At 38.6% G+C, this 20423-nt stretch overlaps 1 protein-coding gene across 1 annotated transcript; it reads right to left on the bottom strand.

The window, feature by feature from the left end:
- Nucleotides 1-1140: 1140 nt before the first annotated feature.
- cxcl12b (chemokine (C-X-C motif) ligand 12b (stromal cell-derived factor 1)) lies at nucleotides 1141-11898 on the bottom strand. Its single transcript, XM_049721145.1, has 4 exons — nucleotides 11730-11898; nucleotides 9994-10111; nucleotides 5023-5106; nucleotides 1141-3468 (listed from the first exon to the last, which is right to left on the bottom strand). The coding sequence occupies exons 1-4, from the start codon at nucleotides 11794-11796 to the stop codon at nucleotides 3429-3431; spliced, it is 309 nt and encodes a 102-aa protein (XP_049577102.1). The 5' UTR covers nucleotides 11797-11898; the 3' UTR covers nucleotides 1141-3428.
- Nucleotides 11899-20423: the final 8525 nt, after the last annotated feature.

Below are 20423 nucleotides of genomic sequence, written 5' to 3'. Positions count from 1 at the left end.
TTTTGTTGAAAAATGATTAGTTGGTTTCACCTGTTGGTGTCTGTGCTTTATTGCTCTCAGTTGGGCTGAGTATGCATATGAGAACAAACTCGAATAAGCCTACGGGACACATTTTATGACTCACAACTGATTTGTCAGTTTTAATGAGAACATTTCAAGGAACTGATATTGTAAAAAGAATAATCTCAAATAAACCGCTAAAATTCCTCAATTAAATGGAGCATGACTAAGTGTCTGCTGAAAAACATATTCAGAAACATCCCGTGCATATGTCCACCACCTTCATCATAACGCGGCCTCAGCTGAGTAAGCACAGTATAGAAATCATTTCTGACTGAGCCCAGAAGGCCCCAAACAAGCAACCTTGACCTTGGATCGCCCTTGGTCCACCTCCAAAAAGTGTCTCGTGTTGCTCATATGACTGGCCGCAGGTCAGAGGAGAGAGCAGCGCCATGAAATGAATCCGCTCAGCATGGCTCTGCTTGATTAGAGCTGACACATTGGAGCTCCGTGGGTTCCCTGGTGCTCCTGGGGAGTAATGAATCAGCACAAATGAACGCACGTCGGTGTGAAATCTCAGACAAGCGTGCTCATTTTACTAAGATGAATTCTTCATTAGTGTGTTGTGTGTTGGTTGGCGAAGAAGCTAAGCGGTCCTCCTTCTATTGTGGCTTGTGACAGGGCGTGGACATTCCCAGACATTTTTATTGATCCGTTTTATGAAGTGCTGAACTGTCCTCATTAGGGCTAAAGTTAAACTGGAGCCTATTTGGTCTATTCTCATTATCAAAAAAAAAAAGAAAGAATTGAAAACAGAGAAAGACGCAGGATCAGTGATGTGCTGTGAGGTTTATGGCTTTCGAGGCACTGACTCATAGCTACATTTTGCCAAGGAGTAAAACTAAATTTATAGCAACTCAAGAAAGATGCAAGAGCTTTTTCAGAGCAAGAGTGTTTTTGATTTGATATCCGTGAAAGGGTATGTTGCAGCGTGTACGTGGTCTTACTTCAAAATTAAATCTTTAGGCCTGCCCATCTGGACTAAATGTATTTTTGTTCATTGTAAATGTCCTCATTTTAGTGTCAGGGAGAATAAATTATGGAAACAACAACAACAACAACGCAATAAAACTAAAAAAATAATTTCATGTGACTTTATTGAAAAAGTGGTTTGCGTATGCTAGCTAAAATACTGTCTCATGGTTTACAGACAAAATACAAATGCTGCTAATACATGAGATATATTTAAAAAAATGTGTCATAAACAGATTACAAAGATTATTTCACATTTTCTTGGTGTCCAAATGATGCCCACTTATTTTTGCATACTAACAAGTAAATGCAAAACAGTGTTAAAAAAAATATACGGTAAGAAATACAAAAAGTGTCATTACAAACATTGTGATACAGCGATATATTGTAATGGTTAAAATAAGCATGTTTCTTTAATACATTATATTAGTAATTGCTCTTTGCAATATTAGTGAAATCTATGCGCGGCTACACTCATTTTTTTTAATGTATTTTTCTCTTTAAAAAGGGCACCAAATATGAACATAAGGTACTCACATTACCTCTAAAATTCACATTTTGTTATTGGCATTGTGGAGTCACGGATTGATTCATTATTGTGGTGCTGAATTATGACCTGAAATTATAGCCCATTCATATTTATCACACTTACTTTCTAAGAATGCTTATTGCACTGCTGGCTGCCACCTAATTGGATTATAGCCTGTTAGCAAGCAGCCCGCCAATTGTCAAACATAACAAATAAAGTTAACGAAGACCACAACCACCAGTTTGTAGTATGTGAATAGTTAAGCAGAAAGGAAAGTCTATGGGGTGCTGGGAGTGTCTTAATAGAAAGCACATGTTGGATCGTAAAACACAGTTTTTGCTCTGCTTTGCCTCACAGGTTGTACTGACACTAAATATAAATAGGAAGGGTTTTCAAAGCTAATCAAGTGTTTGGTGTGGCTGTGCTGAAATATGGCTTGAATAATAATATTGACTTTAATTCTCAATTTGTTGGACGGATTAAAACAAGATGCAACAGTGGAATCCTTAGATGGACACCAGCGCTGTTAAATGAATGAAAGCAGAGAGAACAAAAACACAATTGGAGGACAGAATTTAATTGGCTTGGCTGACTTTTAACATTCTAAGAAGAAATCTAATTCCTCTGGTGCAAGAAATGACAAATTGTATCCACAATCTAATGCATGACAGAAATATGACATTTTAGCCTTCATTTAATATTTACTGTACTGTATTCTGTATTAAAAAGCATTCAGTGAGTATTTACACAATATAAAAATAAAAATTGTAACATTAACAAGACATAGCACTTGATAATAAAGTGGCTCAAAAATATTTATTTTTATGCATGATAAAAGATCATCAAACCGTTCTCTTGGCCATCATGAACATTCCCTTTTTGACAAGCTGTTCAGCTTTTTGATATAGCCAACTTGCCCATCGATTCTCATCCAAGAATATTGCAGTCAATTTGCTCAAATGTCTCCAAACAGTAAAAACCTTTACCAGATTAGGAATTCTGATCTTATAGCTGAGGTTTCATCTTGTTGTGTGATGCACTGAATAAATATTTGGTCACTACTGATATGCTCAATCAGCAAAAGCTGCTTTACCACACAATACATACACCAAAACTCCATTGTTCCATTTTCTTCATCATCTTTCTCTCTTATTTCAACTTTACATCAGACCATTAAGAAATACTCCCAAAAATAAAGACATGAACTGATTATAGTTTTGCATGATCTAAACAGTACAAACCGTATGAATAATAAAAATGCTTCCTGAATGTGTAGCACCACATGAACCAGTGCTTTGCGGCATGTTTGTCATTCCTAAAAAAATGTGTTTAAAAATAGTGCCATTTTCACATACATAAGGCATAAAGTCGGAATATATCTACTTAGTGGCTAATTGACATTCTTGATCATAGCACAAATCAAGTATTTCAAAAGATCTTGAGAAAGTTGTGTTAGTGTGACCCGCCTATAAAAATGATACAAATTATAATCCTAAATGACTAAAGCACACTTGACATAAGGTGGTGGGCAAAATCATTACCCGTAAATCTGTTCAAAGAGAAAATTCAAAATGCCTTTTCCTACACACACTCTCACAAACACAAGTGACATTATTTGCATCAATTGTTGCAAGACAGGTTTTAATCGCACTTGGTGCTACCGTGGAGTGTTTGGGGGCTACAGGCGGGACTGTGTGGACATCCAGAGAAGCCTGTGGTGGGTGGCACATATTGGCGGTGAAGTGCTTCTTGTGCAAGCAGTCCAGAGAGGTGGACAGGTACATACAGCGTGTTTACATACATCCATAGCAGTGGAAAGGAGGTACACAGGTTGGACCCGAGGGTGCTTGACCAACATCCTTCAGACTTAGTTCCTCTTATTGTTGCGTCTTCTTGACTTTTTCACCCTGCGCACAAAGTTGGAAATATGTTTAATGGCAAATAATATGCTTTCCTTTGCAGAAACCAAAGGAAACAAAACATGATTTCATACTGCGACAAGAAATACATAAATGAGAGCTGAGGGTTTTTATTTATTTATTGGTATTTAATTCTAATTTGATTTGTTTATACTTATTTTAATATTTTTATTTTTTTTTATTTCCATTCATGTATAATGTGTATGATTTTTTTTTTTTATAAGGAATATACAGTTGATGTAATCTAACATGAAAAGAGCGATGTGATAAAGTACAGCCATGCTCCATGCAAGGGAACCAAATAAATGATTTTCTTCATTCTCGGTAGGGCACTATTTTGTGTTTCATGTCACATTCCGTGTTTTAGGTCATCTCTCACAGTGTAACAACATTGATGTAATATGAGACATTAAGGCTACCAGGTGGGGTTAGAAATGTGTATCATGGACACATGTGAAGTGCACTAATAAAAATAAATAATATGCATCTGTTCCCAGGCTGGAGCACAATCTTCTCATCTGACACACTGGGAAATGTTATGCTTGATACTATATCGCAACATGTGATGCCAAACATGTAGGGTCTCATGTAGAGACAGTCAAAGTCGACAGCAGTAATTCCCTCAACAATTCGGAGCTGCGCCGAGCCAAAATAACTCTCCTTGTTAAATCAGCCCCATATTTTTTTCTTTTTGTTCAAATCACTTGAGAAGTAGTGGCTGCTCATATTGGTTTAAAGGCCGGGCAAGAAACCAAATTAGGTGAATTCAGAGATTTGTTTGTAAACACATTAAACGTTTGTTGTTGTTGCTTTAAAACAAATGTTTACAAGGTATAATTAGCTTTATATGGTTTGCTTAATGCTGACAAATATTTTACTATTTAGGCAAGTCATGCATAAACAATTGACTCCTTGTACATCCACATGACTTGTTTTGTTTTCCCAACGTGAGCTTTTGTAGTGTTTCGAGAATCAGACATTCAGCCTGGCGATAATCACCAGCAGACACTTTTGCTTATGAGGAATGTGAACATTTTAACAACATGGCTTGTTAAAATGTGAATGCTCTGCCACTGATATTAGACCTTCCAAACTTTCCTCCCCCGGTGTTGCCCCGCGGCCATGGCAAATCTGCTGTTAATGTGCAATTTGTGGTGATGATTTTGCAGAGCATGCATTTAGTTTTGTGTTTAAGTGTATTACTAAGTGCGGCGGGCGTGTGAGCTGATGATGATGAACACAGTGATGACGCCTGTGATGCTCAGACACAAGGTTATGAGAAAGGAGGAAGCAGGCGCACCACAGACAGATTTATCAGCCATCTTAACTACATGCACATCATTTCACAGATAATAATTCAGGCGGCTTACATCAACCAAGTCATCGCTTTCAAGGAGTAATTCCCAGCAAGATGGTGAAGCAGCAATTTGTATCAGTGGTTTATTTGTTCTGTGTCGGCTCTAAATTGTAATTAGTCATGTCTGTCTTGGTCAGAGATGCGCAAGCCCACTCGAAGAGAGAGAGAGTGGTTTTTATTCTTACTTGTTTATGGCGTTCTTTAAGTACTGCTGCAGCCACTTGGTTTCTGGGTTGATGCAAACTTCCCTGTTGCTCTTCAGTTTGGCACTGTGGGGTGGAGACAAAAGAGGGTTGGATTATGAATAGGGTACAGCTTTGACTGCAATTTGCAATACCTGACAACTAATTTGATTTCCATAAAAAATTCAGAATTTTATTTTTACACTTTAAATTGAATTGCAGAAACATTTTTTTTTCTCAATGGAAGGCAATGGCAAATGATAAAATCCTGTCTATTCCAAATGGTTTACTTTATTAACCAGACAGTAGCCTGCAAAAAAAAAAACAAAAAAATAGCACCTCCCTCTAATCTGACATCATTTTCAGTGAACTAGTAATTGACTCCTAAGAAACTAAAGAAAAACTTACACACTCCAGAATTAAAATTGTACTTTTATTTTGGAATGTAGTCTGCTAGCAAGCAAAAAACACAAGATGATGCTAATTCAGGCAGCCATAGATAAAAAAAAAAGGAATACTGTATGTTCCCGTCAACCTACATTACCCTTCATGAAGGAGCATATGTGCCATTAATTTAGACAGACACATAATCATAAATAATGTCTTCTCTGCAGGCCTATGTGTTCCACATATTGACTCACTAGTGTTTATTTTCTTGACATAACGTATGCTCACGGAAGAATGCACATTACCGTCAAGTTTGACCCACAAAAAGGCCTCTTGACTTCTCCAATTACTTCAAGTTTACATGTGAAGTGTGTGTTTTTGATGTCCTGTATACGTAAATCAGGTTTATTGTTGACAAAAATTCAGCACTACATTGTCTATGGAGCACCCTCTGCCTATAAATTTGCAGTGAAGCCAAAAGAGATACGTTTTAAAAGCTTCTTTGGCAAGATCAACTCTAAGAGTTGGAACACTGAGATCCACAAATGCATAAGACGGACTGTTTTATAACTGCATTATGTGTGTGTTTTTTTTTCCACTTCATTACTCCCAATTGGATAATAAATACTATCATGTAGTGAGGTGATAAAAGGTAATGTTAATGACCTACTGCTGCGTAAACACTTAAAGTTTTATGTGCTGGTTCTGGGCATTTTTAGCTTATCTGTTGCTTATAAATCACAATATCTTTGACTAAATATGGAATAATAGCACCATTTCATCTTTGAAAACTCACATTGTGTAAAACCAGCTTCCAGGATGCTGTGACACCAAACTCTAAAGTTTAAAGTTTTTTAACAAAGTTTCTTCATTTGATAACAATTAATGTATTTCATTGGGGGGAAAGAAGGGACTCTTCACTGCTGAGACATATTTAATGAAAATAGCGGTCAAAAACACCTGAGCTAAACCTCAGCATGTCTTCTAACATATGTGAGCTGTAAATGTGATGCTCATTGAGCATGACAGGTTGTCAACCCTTGGCCAGCTGTGAGAAATTAACACTTTTCTGTTTCCACTGAAGAGCAGCTGCAGTAGAAAAAAAAAAAAAAAGACAGAGAAATATGTTCATCCAGTCCTGTTTCCATGACTGGCATGGACCGCTGCGTAAATCTACACGGATTTGTTTCAGACCGGGTGTTGATCGTATTTTGAAATGGGTGGTTGCGCTGCTGTGGGTGTGAACACATCGGCTCCTCTCATTCATGTGGCTCACTCACATGGAAACATTTGAGATGCAGCGATTTATGTGTGACTGGACCATGATTGCCCCGGTCAACTTTACATCATCTGCCCCTGGAGGTCTGCTTGTAGTTCCTTCTAAATGTACTTTTTGTGCCTCAAAGCTTGGTTTACCATGTCTCCTCGTAAAGGTGGACCACGCATAACAAGGAGTATATCTAATTCGTGCATGGCCTCATTAGGGTTTTGTATTTGATTAGCAACAATATGATATTAATATTTGAAAGAAAGTATGCCACTTCGCACCGTTTGGGCTCAGAAGTAGATCAAGTAGATGGAAGTGTGTGAGAAGATAAAAAAAAACTCTGTCGCATTGAAGTTTATTTTTTTTCTCAAGGCTTAATCTCCTGACTGCTTGCGTGATATTGCACAGAGTCGAAAACATCTGTGCACATTTGTTTGATGTAAACTTTGACTTTGGCAACTTCTTTTGATCTGACCGGTGGTTCAATTTAATTGTGATTGAACCAAATAATTAGCGGATACAAATTAGGGTCATTTAAAACAGTATTGTCGGAGAGTGCTCGAACCCAATTCTTTCATGTACCAAAAGAAGAAAAGGGGCATTTTCCTAATCAATACATCGAAAATATCCATCTAAGTTCTCTGTTATCTTAAAGATACATTTTAAGATTTACATCCTCCTACAAGGTGCGGTCCCAAGAAAACTAAAGTTCTGCAATTATTATTATTTTATTTTTATTTTGGTGGAAATATGTGCTTTGACTTTTATCATTTACCTTCAAATTGTGGCAAAAGAGAGAAATATTTTTTCTATCTGAGGTATTTGAACCAATATTACTATTTTATATAATCATCCATTTTCTGAACATCTTTATTCTTTTTACTATTGTTGTTTCTTCTAATGGTGAAATAATTGAACATATTGAAAATGTGAATTTAAAGCCAAGTTATGGACTGATATTTCTGGGACATCAATGTGTTCCCAGAGTATGATTGATTACCATTGTTGTGGTCCAAGTGTGTGTGTGCGCATGTGTGTGTGTGTGTGTGTGAGAGAGCATCCCCATGAGTGATGAAAACATGTGTAAACATTTAGGTGAAGATTTGTAGCAACACAAGTCGGGGGCAGGCGGCTCGGCTCTTAACATGTGTGTGTCACACCTTTGTGACAAAAGGTCATGTGTGAGAGCTGGCAACTTCGAGGGGAGTCTTTCTCTTCCTTCCATATCTCCATCACACTGCTCCACAAATGAAACACCATCTCGCTTTAACCGGCCACCTTCTGTGTTCCTCACCTCAGACGAGCAAATGGCATCTCACTTTAAAGAGACGAGGAGCATCCAATCCCTCAAACTAACATGTCAGCAGATCCGTAACTGGATCTGTGTTTATTTTCTCTCCTCTTCTTTTATTGGGGGGATGGCATGTCTATCCGCTTGGGACCTCCATCCTGTTTTTGATGTGTTCCTAGAATCCCTTCTGTCCTGTTTTATCTATCTGCTGGTCTGGGCCAGCAAGTCACCTCTAATTGACTTGGCTCAAGTTTGAAGGCTGGTGTTCCACAAGCAGCAGGTAGTAATTACTTCACAGCAAGTTAATACCAACAGCATGCTGGGATGAGTGGGACGGAGATGCGGGGGTCATATTGGGGAGCATGGCGGGTGACTGTCAGGCAGGGCGAGGGGAGGCGGGGGGGTCATAGAGAAGTATAATGTTTCTCTACGTGCTTTCATGTGCCTCAGTGGCGATATCTCAGGAGCGAGATGCTTTTCTCCTCTCCTCTCACCTCGCCGAAATGACTTTTTGACTCCTCTGGGCTGGTCGCATCTCTCTGTGTCCTCGGCGACCTTTTGCCATTCATTCATGCTCCATAGAGTCACAAGTCGCCTCCTCCTCATTTGGCAGCCTTTTCGCCTTTTGGCTGAGGCCTCTGCCACCTGATTTTCTATAGAAAACTAATGAATGAGGCTTTTGAGTTAATGTGTTCCAGATCGGTGACATTAGACTCAGCCTTGCTGTGCGGTCTGAGGCGGCAGATAAAAAAAAAAAAAAAAAGAGAAAGTGGAAAAGGGACGCAGGGGGTCAGCAGAAACACAAAGGTAATCACTTTGACCCTTAATTATTGCTTCCTTTGCAAAACATAAATAGCCCCCTCAAGCTCCGGCCGTCATTTTTTTCTTAATTCGGAGTGCAACACTTTGAAGTAGCCTCTTTATGGATGATTTAAACACCTTACAACAAATGAACCTTCAATAAAGAAAAAAAAAAAAGAAAATAACTGTAGATTAAATTAACTCAATTATTATAATTTATCTGGATCCACATTATTTTATTTGTGCAGTCACTTGGCAAAATATTTTTTTCAGTGTAGTATTATAGCATTATACATTAAATTACACATTAACAGTGTTCATTGCTTGTCACAACAATTTCTACATTTCAGACTTGATACATGTACATTGTAGAATTGTTTAAAATCTCTTGGATTAGTTGAATAGGAAAATATTTGGAAGCTTAAGCAAGAAAAGTTTATATTTAGAAAAAAATGATATCCTTTAGATATGGGGAAATTCACTACTAATAGTTTACTTTGTAATTCTCAAACTATATCTTTTGCATATTATACAAACAAACACACTTTCATCTGAAGTCAGCTGTGATTGACAACCTGGGCTGGTCTCCAGTCATTCGTAATATTTCACACTTCATTACATTTAATCGAGCATTTTTTCCTACATCTTCTCATGACATTATTTGGCAAGGACTTAAGTTGAATTAATGTTCCTTGCACAATTTAGACATCAAAATGCAAGCTCCAAAAATTGCTCGCCTGTTAAATATGTGACTGTTGTACATTTTTGGCATGGCAGCAGTTTGTGTAAGACTAGAGAATTCTCTTGGCAAAGCAGGAACGTGTATCTAGATATAACAACTGTTCCTGTTCTGTTTATCACATTTGTCGATATCCACCCAAAAAAAAAACAACAACACAAAACAAAACAAAAGCACTACATTTCTACCAGTATGTCCAAAAATTTCCCACCACTTGGCAACTTGTGATATAGCGCTCTTGTGTAATATATTTGAATTTATATATTCCAGCTTGTTCTGCTGGATGGATAGCATTTCCTTCACGTCGTCAGAGCCCAGCCAACTATTTTACGTTCACACATGAAAATCAAATCAAAGCAACAAATACAGCGTGTTTTGTTTATGTTGTTGCTTAGCTGCTTTAACCATTTACTTGAACTAAAACGACAGATCAATGAAGCTGAACTGAAAAACCTTCACAAAAACAAATATCTAAAGTGCTATACTCACATGACTTGGAATGGACAGTTGGGTGTGTGGAGGAACTTGAGTTCTTTGATGGAGCGCTGGGGAACCGTGTTGAGAGTAGAACGACACCAACACCTCTCCACCAGACTGATGGGCTTTGCTGCAAACACATCAAATAGAAAATTTGAAAATTGAAAGACAATATGCAAAGAACAATGCAGAACTAGTGTCTTCTTTTTAGGCAATCAAAACCCACTTTGTATTGTATGTCCCTAATAAAAAAAAAAATGACACTCCGTTAAAAGAATTAGGAATAAGGAAATTATAAAGTATTAATCTCTTAAACGGTGATGTCATTACATACTGACTTCTGTGCTAGAAGTGTGTTTAATCGACTCTCACATCTTTCCAAAGCATGGGAACATACGAGTTTACGTGCTATTGCTCTCGACAACATGTTCATTAAAAAGAGATTAGTCCCTTTTTGACCGCTTTCTTTTTTCCACACCCGCACACACCACAGAATTTTAGCTTTTCACTCAGAACGTATTCAGCCGGACCTCTCTCACTAAAGGGTCCTCAACACACAATTTCTGATGTCATCCTCTTTCATAAAAGAGCCCTCTGCAGCTCACACAGCCTCAGTGGAAATCACCCTAAGTACATTCTTAAAATGATTACAAATCACCCGTGTGCCACCAGCATGGAAGCTCGCGGGGCCCGGTGCACTACTGCAGATGCAAGCTGATAACATCAAACGTCAAAGTATGATAAGCGCATTCCTTAATACAGCTTGCGGATTGGTCCATAATGACGGCTTTCAAAATGAAACATTTTGCAATGTATTCCTTGTTTTTTTAACAAGGTACTGCACAATAAATTTAAATAAGTCAAATAAAGCAGGTGCACCTAGTGTAACTATGACCAACCAGATATTGATAGTGATAATTTACTTATACCAAATGTGCCACCACAAATGGCAAAGACCCAAGTAATATAAGCCTTATGCCGACACCCTATTCTAATGCAAACGAGGGGATCATTATGCAACACGCAGCTCTGGCGCCCGAAATGAGCCACCACAGCTATCACTAGCGTGTTGTTTAACCCTAATTAGAAGCTAATTAAAAGAAAGCAAAGAGAAAAGCCAAATGCACACACGTCTTTAATATGCAATGTGGGGGTGTTAGCAGGGAAGAAACAATAAGATTAACATAAGCGCAGGTCAGGCAGCTCAACAGTCTGATTTGACGCCTGGCAAGGGACATAAGGTGACACTAAAGCGGGGCCACACAGTTGATAACATGCAACTTTGTTAGATAACCATTTGGTGTCCTGTTAAAAAAAAAAAATCTAGCATGCATAATTTTTATGCAAAAACCTCAAAACAAATTGTGCGAGAAATTTATTGGGAAGTGCCACTCTTGATAAATGTAGCTTATGTGATTATATACATCATATGATGGAATTCATTTATTTAAGCCAAGAATCATGAATTTTAAATAATAATAACAATCATAATGATAATAATAATAAGAGAAAAGGATACAATTTGACCATCAATATTCAGACGTTAAAAAATACTTCACATTTGAGATTTTATAATATTCTTGAGGTATATCAGCTATTTCAAAATAACAATTATGAGAATAACAAATATAGTCTTATAAAAAAAAAAAAATGTCAAGTTCAGACTAACAAATGAAAGGTCTTACAGTGCACAGTAGATCGGTGAAATAATAATAATAATCATAAAAGCCTGCTTGATTCTAACTTACCGGTACTTGTAGGTCCATGTGTGACCACGGCCAAGAGAAGCATCAGTGGCAGAAGTTTGACGTCCATGTTGGTGCTTGCTCAAGCTGCTCCGTCTGCTACAGTCCAAGGCACTACTGAGGCCGCCAGCTCTGTATTGTGTTAAAACCTCGATGAGAGGGAGAGTCAGAGAGAGAGAGAGAGGGGAAGGAGGGAGACCCACTTTCTCAGAAGAGGAGGGCAGAGGGGGTGTCCCAGCATAGGAGGAGAGGAGAAGGAGGAGGGAGCAGTGGCGAGTCAGGAGAAACTTCCTCACTTGTAAAAGCTTGGCAGGGGTCAAGGAGAAAGTCTGGTGCAAATTCTTTGACTCCTTTTTTCCTTGCGTTCTCTTTGTCAGAATGAGCCTAAAATGTTCGATAATTTTTACAGGTGAACTTAATCTGTCCTTCTGTAACCTTTTGACCTCAGCAGGTGTTTGATCCATGAGTCGACCAATGAAGTTCAAACGTCTACTTCTGCGCCTTTATGTGACTCTTCCAGTCTGTCTGTAGCTCTTTTGCAAGCTGCTGAAAGAAACATCCCATTGTTACTGTGGATCAGCTGTTAGATGGCATGTTGGTACAAGTACATGATGAAGACAGTATACAATATAGTGCATATAAAAAATATGCAAGTGTTTATGCGATATAAAAAAAAATGAGACTGAGATAAATAATTTCACAACCTGTATTGTGACCTATGCAACTTAATAGAAAAAAAATCTGACTGAGGGGAGGTAAAAATAACATATAACTCAAATAATGCAAAAGTGTGCACACCCGCTTGTAACTTGGGATGTGGGTGTGAATAGAATTAACCAATCATGGTTAACCTTATGTTTATTGGGGATCAGCACACAGTTGGCACTATAAAAAAAAAATCTAATCATGATTCATGTTAATGTGCCCCTTTTATATTATTGTTGAAGTCTCCTCACCATCTGCCGCACACACGTCTATGTGACCTCCCTTTCGAGCTTCCTGCTGTTAGACTAATCTTGTATTCTGCATATCAGATGATGCCAATTCTCCCTCTCTCTCTCTGTCTCTCTCTCGCTCAATGGAAAGTTTGCGTGTATTGAAGTTGCAATGCAAATGCTGGAGCTCTGGATTATTTAAGAGGATAATAATGACCAAAGAGTTAACTTAATGTGCTCGTTGGATGAAGAACAAATGGAAACACTTTATTTTAGTGCTCAATTCTTTATACGAGGCTACGGAGGCCCATTGCATGAGAATACAACGGCCTGCTTTTCCAGTTTGCATTTTTCAGTGGAATCTTGAAGGCCACCATCATCAAACCTTTATTAACTGCGCAGGCAATGTTCAAGTTAGATGTTTTTACATTGTTAATGTTAATTGATCAACTTAGCAACAATGCACACTTGACAACAATAATAATTACACAAATAATAATCTCATAATAATAATAATAAATTGACCCCTTAAAAATAAGCACAATAAAATAAAAAACTTATATTTGATAATAAGTGGTGATGCGTATGTAGACGCTGGAGTCCTCGTGCTTAGTAGTGAAATCTTACCTTCACCCTTTGTTAGGTTGGATACCACTTTTGGTAAAAGCCATTTTCTGTGTTGAAAATGTCAAACATAGTTCTAAATTACATAAAATCAACCGACTGGAAGTAAGTAAGAGAATAAAACTCTTAGCAACACTACGCAAGTGCATAATTGGGTTTGTCTCTACAAGTCCATTAACATTCACATTACAATGCATATTGTCTGTAGTTCTCTGCTGGAACTGAAAACCAGTCTTCTTGCCAGATCATGACGCCCCTTTGGCACCCCCACCCAGCCCTTATCATGCTCAATAAAACCATACAAGCGCTTAAGAGTGGTTGTGAATTCATACGCCAAATCCCTTTACAGGCCCATGCTGCCGGTGGTGAAGAAGTGGCAGGTCCCGTTGTAAACCATAAACTTGAGAGGGTGTTTAGAATTAGCCAAAGTAGGGTGCACTAAAACTGACACCAAGAGGAGAGAGCTCAAACTGATCTGGCAAAGTGTAAATGTGCTGGCTGGAACTGACCTTCTCTAATGACACCAACAATGTGTTTTTAGTGTTTTATGGTGCAAGTAAACAAGCTGAGAAATAACGCAACATTTAGCCATTAAGACTGCAGTCCTCCATTGCAATATAATAGTCGTTTATTACCTCTGGCAAGGGAGTGTAGATTTTTCCAGTTTGTTTCTATGCAACTTTGACTCAAACTGTCATTTAAGTTAAATACTGCATATTTTATGATGGCCTTATATTTACAGGCCTACCGCATGTTATGTTTGTGTAGTAGAATGAAAAATAGTTCATGCAAGTGCTAGGATGTCACAAGACCATTTATGGTATTCAAACTGAAGTCATTATTTGAACGTACACAAGAACCATAAAAAGGAGACCACAAAATAAAAGTTATTCTGCATAGGTCTGAACCCTCTCAGTCAAATAATAAACTTGGCTTTGGGTACCAGTTCAGGTAAAATTCAACTCAACTGCTCAAATTGTTCCTAGTAACAGAAAGATCTTCTGCTTGCTGTGTCATTGGTTATCATTCCATGTCACTTATCACAACTTTGAGCTTTCCTGACATTCTTGAAAATGGTCACATTTCTTTTAGCCTCCTCAGCTCTAAAATGTCAAAGTGGCAAACACGCAAGCTGGGAATGTATTTGGCACGTTTCCCACCGACCCGTGGAACGACACCGCCACTTGTATTGCACGTGGGGTCAGAGTTCACTGTTTCATGTACCTGTGTAGGGTTACAGGCAATTGGACTGCCTGCTCTTTGTTCTGGACCCGTCTTGATTGACAAGCGTGCACAAATGGTTGCCTTGATGAAGGATATGATCGAGAGCAGATGAGTATTTGAGCAGGGCAAGTGTTCTGTGTCACCTGCTATCTTACACAAATAAAATTTCAAAGTCCATTAAAGGCTTGACCTTGGACAATTACTAAACATTACAAGACTTTTGTGGATTTTTCCATTTCTCTCCATGTGGTCATCCCTGATTGCTTGGCTGTAAACGATGAACAACTACAAATACTGTATGGCTCTTTTCCCATTAGAAGGCTCCAAGTGATATCTGATCACATGGTTATATTGAAACTTCTGAAGTAGTAGAAAAACACTATTTATTTTTCCTTTTTGTTGACACATTATGCAGTTTCCTGCCATGGCTGAAGTATTTTTGCCTTATAAATTAATCTTAACTGTTAAAATAGTTATTGAATAAACTTAAGTGGACTAACATAGCATATGTTCTGCTGAAAACTTCTGTCCTTTCGGCTAAAGATCTTACGATACGCATACTGCTGACTTTCATCACAACCTTCTTTCATCAGCGTGTGTGAAATAGCACTTAAAACTGGCTAACACAAACACAATATTAATTCTCCCCCATGTAAAAATGAACCCAAATAAACACAGACTAATCTTTTGAGTAATCTCACACAACAGCAGATCCCCGCTGTAAAGTTGTGATCTCTGTCAGGAGATTGCTCGGCACTCAATGGTTTATTGTGCTTGAGTCTGCTGCTGAGTTGCGTTTTATGGTGGCAGGACACATGGAGGCTTTTCCTCCTCTGTGCTTGGATAAACAGTAGTTCACAATCACACTCGGGTCAATAGAGGGCAATCATAACGTGCCATATAAACACACATTCATCAACGTGGAGATTCTCCCGAGGGTTGTGTATATCACTTTTTAGATCACATTAAGGCCAAGTGTTGATTAAAAGCTTTGGTCAGCTTCTATTGATCAACTTCAGCAGGAACAGGAATGTCAGTCAGAGTTGAGAGGAATATGGTTGGAGCTAAATACAGGCTGATTCTGGAAAAATAAAATGTTGGAGGCTGCATAGATTTGATATTGGAAACGAGATTCATCTTCCAGGAAGTTTGTTAGAGACATTCCCTGAAAACTTTCAGCTGTAACCGCTGTTAGGTGGCACAAGAAAGTATTGACGCAGGAGGCTGAATGCAAATGCACACCATATTGTTTGCCTAAAATCAACATTTATTTTTCCCTAAAATTAACATTGATATTTTGAGCTGGTTGACCATATAAAATGAGAATTAAAATATAGTTTGTAGATATGAATACTTTTTTTCAAGTCACTCTGTCTGTACTGGTTTTGAATCAATCAAAAAATATATTTATATAATTTTGCTTTCTGTGGTGGAAAACTACTTAGAGCAAGGAGGACCAAAATACATTTTATTTGTTTTACTGCCAGCCAAGGTTCTAAAGGGCAAAGGGTATAAAACTTTTTTTTTTTGTACTCCACATACAGTTAAAAAGCTACGAAAGGCGCCAGAGGGAATGATGAAGACATTTCCATCTGAATAAGAATTTGCTCACATCCTGAATGTGTTTGAAGTTCTCCTAGTTTGTGGCTTCTGCTAGAAAGGCTTCTCATTGACTAATCCAGTTTAGCTGGTGCCCGCCTGTGGAGGAGAGAATCTGGCATCCCACCAAGTGCAACTCAATGGATGCTTTTTTACACAAAAGCAAAAATGGCCACCCTTCTCCTCTTCTTCTGTCCTTGTACCCAGCTTGAAAAGCGCATTGATTCTAGCTCCTTTTTCATAGATTTGTCAAGAGCATGGTTTGCATTTGACCCTGTTGTCATGGATTCAGAACCTGTCTAGGGCAGGACGTGTGTGTACTGTATACTGTTGAGGATTGCTGAGAAAGGAGAGGGCTGGCTGGAGCACTGGTCCCCTCTTTGGTGGCACAATCAAATAAGGAGCTCACGATTCTTTTCTCACAGGAGGCCATTTAAATGGGTGGCAATCAAAACTCATTTTCTAATTGGATGAGCTGCACCATAAGCTCTCGTGTGCATGGGTTAATAGTGTGTAACACACATTTATATATACATATATACATACATGCATCAGTTGTAACTATAATAGACAGCACCATGCAGTTTTGCTGCAATGTGATATCTTGAAGTCAAGACTGATAAACGTTAAGAGAAAGGTCTTGTTGCAGCTCAATAATGAGCAGTAACAATTGTGTTCAAGGCAATTTTCTCACTGGAGCATTCTCTGCAAGTGTCAAAAGTAATCACATTACCAGCTTGGATGCACTTCAAAAGCACAACTTAATCCGTGAAGCTTGACAGGTTGATGATGTTAAAAACATGAAGCTATTATTGTACATTATCTAGTACATCTGAGTACAAATGTTCTTCTAAATACAATTTTAGATGATTGATGGTTCTCTACTAGTCAGACTCAAGCATGGCTATTTTTCCTTCTTTTATTTTCTTTACTTTAGAATATCCAGCTGAGAACTGAGACCTTGAATCTGTTGTTGGGTCAAACTGTAGTGGCTGCTGTGCTCAATGTGGGTCCCTCACGTTTTTATTTTTGGACTCTTCAATCTGCATCCTTCCAGTTCCCAAGCCAAGCGGTCACTGACTGAACCAACGCCATCAGAGTGGTCTCATCAGTTCTGTGAAGCTTGACTGCACTATGGTGAACACAACCCCCCCCCATCACTTATGAAAACATCAGGACGATGTCTGTCACAGTCTGCATGTGAAGTCTTCATCGGTTTGAGACGGTTTAATTCACCTTGGAGATTCTCTGCGGAAAGATATGAGGGAACCGCAGATGCTGTTTTCTCCTCCCTTTCTTACAGTCCCATGGCGACGAGCGATTGAGGGGCCGCTTTCAAATTGACAAGTTTAATTTATCTGCCAAAAGCCAATGTCAAGGAAGCCAAGAGTGCAAAAAAACAAAAAAAGGTAAATTGAAAACATCAGGTTAACATGGCAGCCTTTTAAAGAACATCTCCCTCTGCTAAGCTTTTCAACTCTGGCAAATTAAAGCTGAATTGGCTCTCACACGTTGTCCACATTTCACTCTTTGCTTGGGTTTGCTCAACATTCGAGGAATTCAAGTGTGGAAAACCTGCATTGGTCGCTGCTGTCTTTGGGATGTACATTTCTTGTAGACTTTGAGGCCTTAATGGGATGGACGTCTGGCTCATCAGCTTCAATTCTGTTAGCTTTGGAGCGCGCACACACAAATTTTCTTTAAGTACCACACAGAGGCGCACACATGCACGCAACATGGCTCTTCTGGAATAGTGAAGAAATCCTGCTGGTATGAAGATGAGGTCACAAGCCTGACACAAAGGTCTTGCTAAGCCTTGCAGGTGCTATGGTACGGATATAAATCCATCCTGCTACAAATTCTTTTGAGGTAACATAGAGTGTAACTGTTTCAATAGACAGCAAAAGAAATCTTGTTTAAATGATTCCATATTTAAATGGCTTATTTATTGGTCCACAACACAATTGTCATTCTATCCTGCAAGATTTCTGCTACCATTCAAATTTCTACTATTTGTTCTAAGTGATCTGTGCACAGCTGGACCCATATGACATAAGCGTGGATGTCTAAATCCACTTGTGAAGACATAAACAGTAAGAGGCAGAATACATTTTGTATGGTTGAAAACGGCAGCACAGTGCACTTAGAAAGTTTGTATCACAGTCAAAAGGTCCCAAGTTCCAATCTTGCCCTATCAATTTGTACATTCCACCAGTTCTTGCACAACTTTTTTTCTCCCAAAGATTCCAAATTGGCAATGTGCGTGATTATCTGTTAGTGGCTTGTGATTGGCTGGCGTCCGATCAAGGGTGCGCTCCACCTCTTGCCCAGTCAGCTGGGTTAGGTAGGCTTCATATCATATCAGCTTTGGATTTAATAAGAACACGTTGAAAGATAAATGGAACATTTTCACGGAGGCAGAAACCATGAAACCATCTGTCAGTGTGTTCTACTCGTGTACCTTTCCAGCTCTTATTATATCACTCACATAATGTAAATGTAAATGAGAATGTACTTACGCAGAGAATGGCAGTAGATGTCGTGTCCAATTGCCACAGAAACCTTTCCAAATATGAGCTGACTTTAATAAAAGCTCAGACTTGGTATTCTTCATCCAAGCTGTGACATACTCTATTTTGTCTCTAAATGTAATTTTGCTGTCTTGACAAGCTGGATTGATTGCATACATTTATAAAAACATGAGGCGCCATCAGTTGTAATAATGAAAATAATTTCAACCAAACTACCGTGTGAACCACTTTTGCATGCAAAGTAAAAAGACAACTGAAAGATTGTTATATTCGTAACATTCATCTTCCCATTTCATAACAAACGATTTAACTGTGTCTCCTGCTTCCATTTCTGCACCTTTTCAACATTTTTCTCTCTTGCACATACTTTGGCCCATTCGAGCCTTCCCAGTTATTTATTTAATCCAGCAGTCCCGTATCGAGGCTCTGTAATTGTCTCCAGTTACATTGTTTGACAGATTTGAATGCAATATACCGTCTTAATTTCTTCCATCATCATATTTATTAAAAACAGTTTATGGGTATACTCATATGGAACCTGTAGTCTTATGTTAAACAGCTCGGAAACTTGAACCATGTTGATCAACTGTCATAACAAGTGACAATATGTACTGTGATGCTTGAGTCTTTGTTGAAGCTGGGTCCAATCCCATGTCTGTCTCTTATTGAGGCTGGTTCTTCTTTTAGAATAGGTCTTGCATAAAAACATGGGAAAAAATCCAAAGGAAAATAAATCATTAGATTATTGAGAAATAATGACAACAACCAGTTTCTTCACATAGATAAACATTATGCATTATTCATAATAACACAATCTAACCAAATTTGTCAATTAGGAAATATGCAACAAAATGGCAGCCCTTCACATAAACCAGTACCCAAAAAGTAACTAACTCATTTTAGGAAATAAATCAAGTTTGCCCAAGTCGACATCGCATGTGTTTTATTTGGTTTTGCTTCACATAATGTAAACATCCATCATTAATGCTGCACTTATCTCTCTGTCCCACCAATGGGCTCCCCATCAAACCTTTATCTGTTGATCTTTTTACATTGACCTATCAAGTGATATTATAGGCCCCCTTTTTTCAAGACTGCCGATTTATGAGCCATCTGTGAAAACATGACAGGGTTTCTCTTGCCTCTCCACCGCCTCCTCCTTGTCTGTCATCTTCTCCTCCTCCCTGTCTACGCGCAGAGTCAACAAGAATCTGTGCGTGATGCTTCCCAGATGGAGGGTAGTCAAATATTCACGCTCAAGGAGATGGGACCCATCAACCTCAACCGAGTGGTCTCGAGAGTTGTGACACGAGTTTCGTTTTGTTGTTCTTCATTCTTGTGATGGAAGAAGAAGATATGAGACGAGAACTGTCACGCAGGTCCGTCTAATGAGAGACTTTGCTTTGAGGATTTTTTGTTGTTGTTTTTGAACGTATCGACAAAGTAGAGATGTAACTTTAATAATGTGTTATGGTTCGATTAGGATCGATTGAATGTTCATTCCTTGAATCCAGACATTTGTATTTTTGAAGACCTCTTATTCTTTTCAACTGGTGCAAAAGGCACAATTTACATAAAAGAGCTCAGCAGTCATGAACAATTCTCCTGTTTATATGGATTGATGCTCACAACAGAGCTTACATGGCACGCACAGCTCCCCCCCACCCCCACACGCAAACAAATAAATTCCAGGCACTCACCTACCACACAGCTTGAAAGATGCCGACGGCCTGGTCGCGGTGTTAGATCTCAGTGAATTGTTTTTGAAGTACGTCGGAAGGGGG

The sequence above is a fragment of the Syngnathus scovelli genome, chromosome 5 (assembly GCF_024217435.2).
Source record: "Syngnathus scovelli strain Florida chromosome 5, RoL_Ssco_1.2, whole genome shotgun sequence".
Classification (NCBI taxonomy): domain Eukaryota; kingdom Metazoa; phylum Chordata; class Actinopteri; order Syngnathiformes; family Syngnathidae; genus Syngnathus; species Syngnathus scovelli.
The sequence above is the reverse complement of the archived record's forward strand: the minus strand, read 5'-3'. Positions and strand labels throughout refer to the sequence as shown.